General features: G+C 43.5%; 2 protein-coding genes across 2 annotated transcripts; both read left to right on the forward strand.

Annotated features, from left to right (window-relative positions):
• Window positions 1–5,003: 5,003 nt before the first annotated feature.
• LOC137654967 (uncharacterized) lies at window positions 5,004–6,384 on the forward strand. Its single transcript, XM_068388865.1, has one exon. The coding sequence runs from the start codon at window positions 5,023–5,025 to the stop codon at window positions 5,995–5,997; it is 975 nt and encodes a 324-aa protein (XP_068244966.1). The 5' UTR covers window positions 5,004–5,022; the 3' UTR covers window positions 5,998–6,384.
• Window positions 6,385–6,780: 396 nt separating this feature from the next.
• Window positions 6,781–7,149, forward strand: LOC137655160 (110 kDa antigen-like). Its single transcript, XM_068389040.1, has one exon. The coding sequence runs from the start codon at window positions 6,781–6,783 to the stop codon at window positions 7,147–7,149; it is 369 nt and encodes a 122-aa protein (XP_068245141.1).
• The last annotated feature ends 2,851 nt before the right edge of the window (window positions 7,150–10,000 follow it).

Below are 10,000 nucleotides of genomic sequence, written 5' to 3' on the forward strand. Positions count from 1 at the left end.
ACAGTTATCCTCCTTGAAGAATGTAGCAGGAAATCGCGGAGTCTCGTGCGAAGTATCGGGAGAAAGAGAAGGTCCAGCAGAGTTAGGATGTCCTTGGCGATCTTCATCACTTCCAGCTTTGTCATCCTGACAGTTATCCTCCTTGAAGAATGTAGCAGGAAATCGCGGAGTCTCGTGCGAAGTATCGGGAGAAAGAGAAGGTCCAGCAGAGTTAGGATGTCCTTGGCGATCTTCATCACTTCCAGCTTTGTCATCCTGACAGTTATCCTCCTTGAAGAATGTAGCAGGAAATCGCGGAGTCTCGTGCGAAGTATCGGGAGAAAGAGAAGGTCCAGCAGAGTTAGGATGTCCTTGGCGATCTTCATCACTTCCAGCTTTGTCATCCTGACAGTTATCCTCCTTGAAGAATGTAGCAGGAAATCGCGGAGTCTCGTGCGAAGTATCGGGAGAAAGGGAAGGTCCAGCAGAGTTAGGATGTCCTTGGCGATCTTCATCACTTCCAGCTTTGTCATCCTGACAGTTATCCTCCTTGAAGAATGTAGCAGGAAATCGCGGAGTCTCGTGCGAAGTATCGGGAGAAAGGGAAGGTCCAGCAGAGTTAGGATGTCCTTGGCGATCTTCATCACTTCCAGCTTTGTCATCCTGACAGTTATCCTCCTTGAAGAATGTAGCAGGAAATCGCGGAGTCTCGTGCGAAGTATCGGGAGAAAGAGAAGGTCCAGCAGAGTTAGGATGTCCTTGGCGATCTTCATCACTTCCAGCTTTGTCATCCTGACAGTTATCCTCCTTGAAGAATGTAGCAGGAAATCGCGGAGTCTCGTGCGAAGTATCGGGAGAAAGAGAAGGTCCAGCAGAGTTAGGATGTCCTTGGCGATCTTCATCACTTCCAGCTTTGTCATCCTGACAGTTATCCTCCTTGAAGAATGTAGCAGGAAATCGCGGAGTCTCGTGCGAAGTATCGGGAGAAAGAGAAGGTCCAGCAGAGTTAGGATGTCCTTGGCGATCTTCATCACTTCCAGCTTTGTCATCCTGACAGTTATCCTCCTTGAAGAATGTAGCAGGAAATCGCGGAGTCTCGTGCGAAGTATCGGGAGAAAGAGAAGGTCCAGCAGAGTTAGGATGTCCTTGGCGATCTTCATCACTTCCAGCTTTGTCATCCTGACAGTTATCCTCCTTGAAGAATTCAGCAGGAAATCGCGGAGTCTCGTGCGAAGTATCGGGAGAAAGAGAAGGTCCAGCAGAGTTAGGATGTCCTTGGCGATCTTCATCACTTCCAGCTTTGTCATCCTGATAGTTATCCTCCTTTTTTCTTTTGGAAAATTGAGCTTTTATTTCTTACATATTTCTTCTTGATATGTTAATGTTAATGTTTTTACAATAAACCATGTCGGAAACGGAATTTCACGAGGAATCTTCTGATATACGAGAAGCAGAGGTAGAGGAAGGATTTAATCCTAACGTTGGAGCTCTCGGTGGATTAATTGGGGAGGAAGTATACCAGTTGCCACCGCCACTCACCCCACATTATACAACTCCTCCATCAGCTTCTGGAGCCGATTTTCTTCATTTCATCAAGTATCTTGAACAATGTCGTATACAAGAGGATGCAAGAAGGCGCCAAGAAGAGGATTTTCGACGCAGAGAAGACGAACAACGTCGACAGGAAGAAAGTGCTCGCTTTACAGCGTTGTTGCAGAGGTTGCTGCCTGTTACCTCCCAACCTGATAGCACACATAGCCTTTCCGTCAATACATCGTCTACATCGTCAGTACCTACTGTTTCATCTTCAAGTTTATCAGTAATACCTGCCCCTCAAAAAGCTATCACCCAGAACCCGCCACCCCTTCAAGCAGATGCCAGTTTTCAAGTTTTTCGAGAATGGAGACGTCGATGGGAAGATTATTCTATCATGGTGGATTTATCCAAGTTACCTAGAGAGAAGCAACTCTTTCAGCTTAGAATGTGCCTCACTCTTGAGACGCAGAGGATCTTGGAGCACACCCTGGATATTCCACCCAGCACAGACAAGACAGTAGAAGAGGTCTTAGACGAGCTGCAGGATCACGTGAAAAGTCTACGCAACGAAGCCCTACGCCGAAGAGAACTTTTAAGTTGTAAGCAGTTTGAAGGAGAATCTTTTTCAGATTTTTACGTGCGACTCAAGCATATAGCTGAAGAGGTGGACGTCTGTCCGGGGAATTCATCAGTGTGTGAAGAAACTCAAATGAAGATGATAATTCTCATGGGTATCAGGGATGGAGAACTCGTCCAGAAACTCATCTCTCTTGATGCAACAGCTTCACTACAGGAGGTGGTCAATACTTGTCGCTCATATGAGGCAGCCAGGAAGGCTACTTCTGCCATTCGAGCACCAACCTCCCAGCTATGGTTGTTTCAACGTACTAGAAACAGAAGGGAGGTGGTAAAAATCATTCTTCAACCCCACCACCCAAACCAGCCACTCCATGCCAGTGTTGTGCACGTACCCACCATTCTTCCGAAGTTTGCCCAGCCCTAGAAAGCAGCTGCAAGAACTGCGGTCGACGAGGTCATTGGGACAGGACTCCAAAGTGCCCAGCTAACGCAGCACAGTGCCGAGTTTGTAACCGTGTGGGACATTACGATAAATACTGTAAGACAAAGAGAAATGACAGTACACAGGGTGGCTCTTCAAGTGACAAAGCTACCCCATCATCAGGTAAATCAAAGGTCGTAAAGAAGTCCAGCTGTCGTAGAGTCAAAACTTTCGGCAAGTCGCCTAAGCCTGTCTGTGTTCTTCTAACATATGGAGATGTTACATCCCGAATTCAGATGTTACCTGACACAGGCGCCGAAGTCTCCGTGGTAGGACCCCAGCATCTTGACCTACTGAAGATACCTAGGAGTAGTTTGAAGCCGTTTCCTACAACTGTAACTCTAACTGCCGACGGTTCAGCCATGACACCTGCTTTGGGTACCTTCCAAGCCACTCTTACTCTGGGTAAGCAGTCCTGTTCTGCTGTTATACAGGTCCATGACGGTGTCCAAACTCCATTGTTGTCTTACAGCCACTGTAAGGAATTAGCAATTATTTCTCCTGACTTTCCCAAGCCAATATTGGAAGTTAAGCATGTCAAAAGATGCAAGGAATTGCCCCTTTCTGCTACCACATCCCCTACTGAGGCAAGAGATTTTTTTCTACGGGAATTCAAGGATGTTCTCGTCACCAAAGAAGACCTCAAGACAACACCACTCCAGCCGATGACTGGTCCTCCAATGAGGATCCACCTCAAGGATGGTGCAGTACCCTTTGCTGTCCACACTCCACGCCAGATACCCTTTGCTTTCCGCGATCAAGTTAAGGAAGAACTCGCCTCCATGGTAACCCAAGGAATTATCAAGCCTGCCGGTGATGAACCTTCAGAATGGTGCCATCCACTCGTCGTAGTAGCTAAGGACTCAGGTGTCCGTATCACTGTTGACCTCACTAAGCTCAATAGCCAAGTGTCCTGACCAACCCACCCTTCTCCAACTCCGTTCGCTGCCATCCGTAGTGTTAATTCGAAGGCAAGGTATTTCACTACAGCAGATGCCTTATGTGGATATTGGCAGATGGCACTTGCTGAAGAGGACCAACACTTGACAACCTTCATTACACCGTACGGCCGTTTCAAGCATTGCAGAGGCCCAATGGGTTTTGCAGCTACAGGGGACGCCTTCTGTCTCCGCGGTGATATGGCTCTTCAAGGAATGCAGAACTGTGTAAAGGTCGTGGATGACATACTTCTTTCGGATGAAGATTACTTCACTCATCTTCAACAAATCTACGAGATGCTTCTTCGATGCCGTAAATTCAGGATTACTCTCAACAGAGACAAGTTTGTGGTTGCTGCATCTCAAGTGTCCTTTTGTGGATATCAGCTCTCAGAAGAGGGTATAGCAGCTGATCCTGGCAAAGTTAGTGCAATCCGGGACTTTCCAACTCCTACCAATTTGACTGACCTTCGATCATTCATGGGTTTAGTGAACCAGTTGGCCGAATTTACCCCTGAGATTGCTGCTACAGCTCAGCCCCTACGACCTCTGATGAGCCCCAAGAGAGCATTCGTTTGGACTCCTGATCATGACGATGCATTTCGTCGAGTCAAGGCCGCCTTGGTAAGCCCCCCAGTCCTTGCCTCCTTTGATCCTGCATTGCCGGTAATCCTCCAGACTGATGCCTCTCGCTTATATGGGATTGGATACGCCCTTCTACAGGACCATAGTAATGGCAGACTTCGCCTAGTTCAATGCGGCTCCCGTTTCCTCACAGATGCCGAGTCCCGCTACGCTACTATAGAGTTAGAATTGTTAGCTGTGGTGTGGGCTATGTCTAAGTGTAGATTGTATCTAGCTGGTCTTCAGCATTTTACCCTAATGACTGATCACCGGCCACTCATCCCAATTCTCAATCATTATACACTCGATGCAGTGGAGAATCCTCGCCTTCAGCGTCTCAAGGAAAAGATTTCACCGTACCTATTCACAGCAGTGTGGCAAGCTGGAAAGCAGCTCAGCATTCCAGATGCCTTATCTCGAGCTCCAGTCAGTCAGCCTACTCCTGAAGATGATATCACTTGTGCTGATGTCGCAACACACGTCAGATATATCGTCAATGTCAATGCTGTCATCGCCGAAGAAGATTCTACGCCCCAAGATGCAGATAGGACACTTCAGGAACTTCGAGCTGCAGCAAGAGCTGATTCATCGTATACCCGTCTTGTGAATTGTGTGACTTCAGGATTTCCATCGAGCCGTTATAACCAACACCAGTCGTTACTCCCTTTCTGGAAATTAAGGGAAAACCTCTCAACTGATGGTGATCTGGTTCTCTACGGAGCAAGAATTGTTGTCCCTGCTGCCCTCCGCCGTCGTACTCTCGCTCGTCTACATGATAGCCATCGAGGAGTGGAAGCCACAAAGCGACGCGCAAGACAGACTGTTTTTTGGCCGGGAATTGATTCAGACATCACCAGTACTGTCAGAGCTTGTGAATAATGCCAAATGTTGCAGCCTAGCCTTCAGCAGGAACCCTTATTGAATGATGATCACCCTACGAGGCCTTTTGAGTCTGTCTCAGCTGACTTTTTTAGTGTCGCCGGGAAGTCATTCCTCGTTGTAACCGATCGACTCTCTGGGTGGCCTGTTGTGGTACCATGTAAAGGAGACACTACTGCTTCCAACACCATACGTATCTTCTGTCGTTACTTCAGGGAAGTCGGTGTTCCCCTTCGTCTCAGGACCGATGGTGGCCCTCAATTCGCCAGCAAAGACTTTCAAGATTTCATGATGAGATGGGGTGTCCACCATATCATGTCGTCACCACATTACCCGCAGTCCAATGGCCATGCAGAAGCTTCTGTAAAAGCCATTAAGCACTTAATCCTCAAGACATCACCTTCTGGCAATATTGACTGCGAAGAATTTGATCGAGGCCTCTTGGAACTGCGTAATACTCCAAACTTCACAGGCCGCTCTCCAGCACAGATTTTGTATGGCCGCCCACTCCGTACCTGTGTACCTGCTCATCCACAGTCTTTTTCAGAGGAATGGCAGGCCAAGTCTGAGGACTGTGACCGCCGTGCAGCTGCCCGTGCTGAACAAGTAAAACTTCAATACGATCAACACGCCCGCCCACTTCCCAAGTTGGAAATAGGTCAGACAGTAAGGATCCAAGACCCGACATCACATCGATGGGAAAAGGTTGGCGTTATCATGGGTTTTGGCAAATCACGGGACTATGAGGTGCGTCTTCCCAGTGGCCGAGTTTGGTGGCGTAACCGCCGCTTTCTACGTCCAGTGCCAACGCCTGGTGTTGACCCCCTCCCCCATTTACCTGTGGCCCCTTGCACGGACATAGAAAGGTCCTTAGTCTCTAACCCCCAAGTGTTCCCACGCAGATCTCAAAGGCTCATTAGAAAGAGTTCGCTCGAGAATGGAACTACGAGCGCGAGGGGGGAGGGAGGTGTAGATATATAAAATGTGAGACCGTTACATTAACTGACGTTAACATATTATCATACCTAAAGCAACGTATGATGTTTCCCATTTATTATGTTTCCCATTTATTATGTGTCTCATTTATTATATGTCTCTTGTAAATAAATACACCCCCTATGTACTCATATGTGTATATGCATCATATTGTAATGTTATTATGCATAGATGTCTATTTCATTATTAAGTGTGGCAACGCCCCGAAGATATGGCAACAATGTACCTCCCAGCCTTGGGGCATCACACAATGTGCTTGTATTGTCGTTCGTCACCCAAGGCAGACGTAATTCCTGCCTGTTGTATTTGATTCGTATATTGCACCTTCTCAATAGAACTTATGTTAATTTCAAGATTGTGTTTCCTTCCCAACCTCCCAGGAACACCCCCAACAATATATATATATATATATATATATATATATATATAGAGAGAGAGAGAGAGAGAGAGAGAGAGAGAGAGAGAGATAGCTATATTTATTAAAGGCAATTGCCTTAGTAACGTCACTGTTTCCTACAGGAATCCACATATTTTCTCAATATCTTTAATTCAGGTGTAAACCTTTGGTTCAATAAACGATGACTATTCATTTTCTTCATATATTATTCACGACAGCACTATTTCGACAAAACTGTGTCTTTCGCAAGTGATCACTGATTGATATAAGTTTACAATACATAACTGCAAGTCTTGTGATGAAAAACAGCACGGCCTCAAAAGGACCAAAGTAAGCATGTGCAAACGTAGTCTGTTAGATTATATGCCCTCATGAGATGTGTAAACCTCACAGAAAACACTACATTGGACACACTAAAAGACATGCTGTCCCGTATAATACCACAACAGTCTGAAGACATGCTGTCCCGTATAATACCCCAACAGTTTGAAGACATGCTGTCCCGTATAATACCACAACAGTCTGAAGGCATGCTGTCCCGTATAATACCCCAACAGTCTGAAGACATGCTGTCCCGTATAATACCACAACAGTCTGAAGGCATGCTGTCCCGTATAATACCCCAACAGTCTGAAGACATGCTGTCCCGTATAATACCACAACAGTCTGAAGACATGCTATCCCGTATAATACCACAACAGTCTGAAGACATGCTGTCCCGTCTAAATTACGGGCAATAAACCAACACTATATGTCTACGTCCGGAAACCCTCCCTGAAAGAATTGATTGATGGGACTGAGATTGTTCACAAGGAGAACTATGGCAGGCTTATAATGGCTGAAGTTGTAAGCATCGCCCTCCAAGGGCCAACATTGACATTCAACGGGGTTCGAATTAGACCTATACGCTCAAATTAACCAGAAAGCGATATGCATAATCTCTGTAGTGGTGGACGTCCGAGTGTGCGTGTGTGTGTGTATCTACGTAATTTATATATATATATATATATATATATATATATATATGTGTGTGTGTGTGTGTGTGTCAGGGATGGATCAAATACAATTGTATTTGTATTGGAATTATATTTAAATACAATATTAATGTATTTGTATTTATATTTGTATTTTAGCATCCAGAGAAAAAGTATTTTGTATTTGTATTTGTATCATGGCACCCAGAAAAAAAAGTATTTTGTATTTGTATTTATATTTGATATTTCGAGCCAAAATCATTTGAGGACAGAGAGAGAGAGAGAGAGAGAAGGATGTCAACAACCATGGTTTACGATACTATAGGCTACCTGACACTTGTGCGCATTTTTGCCACGCACTGGTGTTTTTCCCGCACTGTTCACGACCAGTTCACTCCAGTTCGCGCATCGTTCACGACAAGTTCACGCGACGTTCACACCATGGTACGAATTGGCACGCCTAGTTCATGAGAAGTTCACGACACGTTCACGCGAGTTCGCGCATCCTTCCGCATCGTTCACGCCAATTCACGCCAGTTCACGCATTGGCCACTCCATATAAAAACGGGGCTTCTCCAACCCGAGGACATTCTTGGATTGGCTTCGGAAGAGACAACAATGCTTTCTGTCAGAGACACCATTGCATTGAGGAGAAGAAACGTATCTTTTTCGTTTGTATTTCTTGTTGCCCTTTATTTTTGTTTCACTAAGAAAGCATTTGATTTACATATAAATAGCAGACATAAATATGTACAAGTATTAAGAAAGCATTTTATTTTAACATTAAAACCAGCACACATGAAAAGTTTTTATTCTGTTGATTTTAAGGTAATAGAGAAAAAAGTGTGTTGAAATAAGAAATCATTTTATTTTTACATTAAAACAGCAAACAGAAAAAATTTGTTTTGCTCTTCATTTTAAGGTAATAAAGAAGAATAAGTATGTTGATGAAATAAAACATCATTTTATTTTTACATTCAAACAGCAAACTTAAAAATTTTTTGGGTTTATTTTTCTGTTCATTTTTATTTAAAACAAAAGTTTTGGCTCTTGATTGGTAATAGAGGAGAATAAGTGTGTGCATGAAATAAGACATCCTTTTATTTTTACATTTAAACAGCAAATATAAAAAATTATTAGGTTTATATTTTTCTTTCCTTTTCATTAATTTTTTCGTTTCATGTTTGTGTCTTCATTATAAAGTTATAGAAATAGTTTGAAATAAGATATCATTTTTTTTACATTAAAACAGCAAATATAAACATTTATTAGGTTTATTTTTCTTTCCTTTTCATTAATTTTTTCGTTTCCTTTTTGTTTCATTTCATTATAAAGTTATAGAAATAGTTTGAAATAAGATATCATTTTTTTTCACATTAAAACAGCAAATATAAAAATTTATTAGGTTTATTTTTCTTTCTTTTTCATTAATTTTTTCGTTTCCTTTTTGTTTCTCTTCATTATAAAGTTATAGAAATAGTTTGAAATAAGATATCATTTTTTCACATTAAAACAGCAAATATAAACATTTATTAGGTTTATTTTTCTTTCCTTTTCATTAACTTTTTCGTTTCCTTTTTGTTTCTCTTCATTATAAAGTTATAGAAATAGTTTGAAATAAGATATTTTTTTTTCACATTAAAACAACAAATATAAAAATTTATTAGGTTTATTTTTCATTCCTTTTCATTAATTTTTTCGTTTCCTTTTTGTTTCTCTTCATTATAAAGTTCACGCCACTTCCCGCATCTTTCACTCCAGTTCACGCCAGTTCCTGCACTGTTCACTCCAGTTCACTCCAGTTCGCGCATCGTTCACGACTATTTCACGACTATTTTGTGCGTGCCAATGCGTGCCACAAACTTTAAACATTTCAAAGTTCTGGGCACGCATTGCACGCACTGGCACGCGAGTTCCAGCACTGTTCACGACATTTTCACGACTCGTTCACGCGAGTTCGCGCATCAATGCGTGCCAGTGCGTGCTACGAATGCGTGCAAGTGTCAGGTACCCTTATGACGGGTCATTTACACGTCGCGTACGAGTACACGTCGCGTTCCTGTACAACCATCCCTGCCCCACCCTCTACCATGATGGTAGTTGGACAGAGATAGCACTACCGTCCCTGTCACAATCGCTGTCGCTGGTGCACCGGATCGGTCCAGTTGCTTTGCATACAAACAACAACTCTGCATACGAGATGCCTTCAATGATCCCTGTGTCAGAAACAGTGCAATTGCAACTGTGATACACAAGTGCTGTAGTATTGTAGCTACAGTACGTCGGTCTACTGTGGCAGCACCATTCTTGGAAAAGATTGGGGTTTCACTGCAGGCTGCCAATGCTACTAGATGGAACTCTCAACTGACCATGCTTAAGTCAATTCTCAATGATGTCAATGGTGTCAACTCAGCTATTCGTCTCCTAGGATCATGCAAGACCGTAGAAGAATTGAAGGGAATGGATATAGCAATGCTAAAAGAAGTGATAAAAGTTTTGGAACCGTTCCAAGAAGCGACATCACAAGTGGAAGGAGAAAGCATGGTGACACTTTCCTGCTTTGCACCAGTTGTATTTGGCCTTGAGCACAGCCTCAAACTATTCATTGAAAGTAAAT

Source organism: Palaemon carinicauda, chromosome 16 (assembly GCF_036898095.1).
Source record: "Palaemon carinicauda isolate YSFRI2023 chromosome 16, ASM3689809v2, whole genome shotgun sequence".
In the NCBI taxonomy this organism is placed as follows: domain Eukaryota; kingdom Metazoa; phylum Arthropoda; class Malacostraca; order Decapoda; family Palaemonidae; genus Palaemon; species Palaemon carinicauda.

Excerpts from the sequence above, each read along its gene's own strand:
- LOC137654967 (XM_068388865.1), top strand. The coding sequence starts at position 5,023 with ATGTTGCAGCCTAGCCTTCAGCAGGAACCCTTATTGAATGATGATCAC.
- LOC137655160 (XM_068389040.1), top strand. The coding sequence starts at position 6,781 with ATGAGATGTGTAAACCTCACAGAAAACACTACATTGGACACACTAAAA.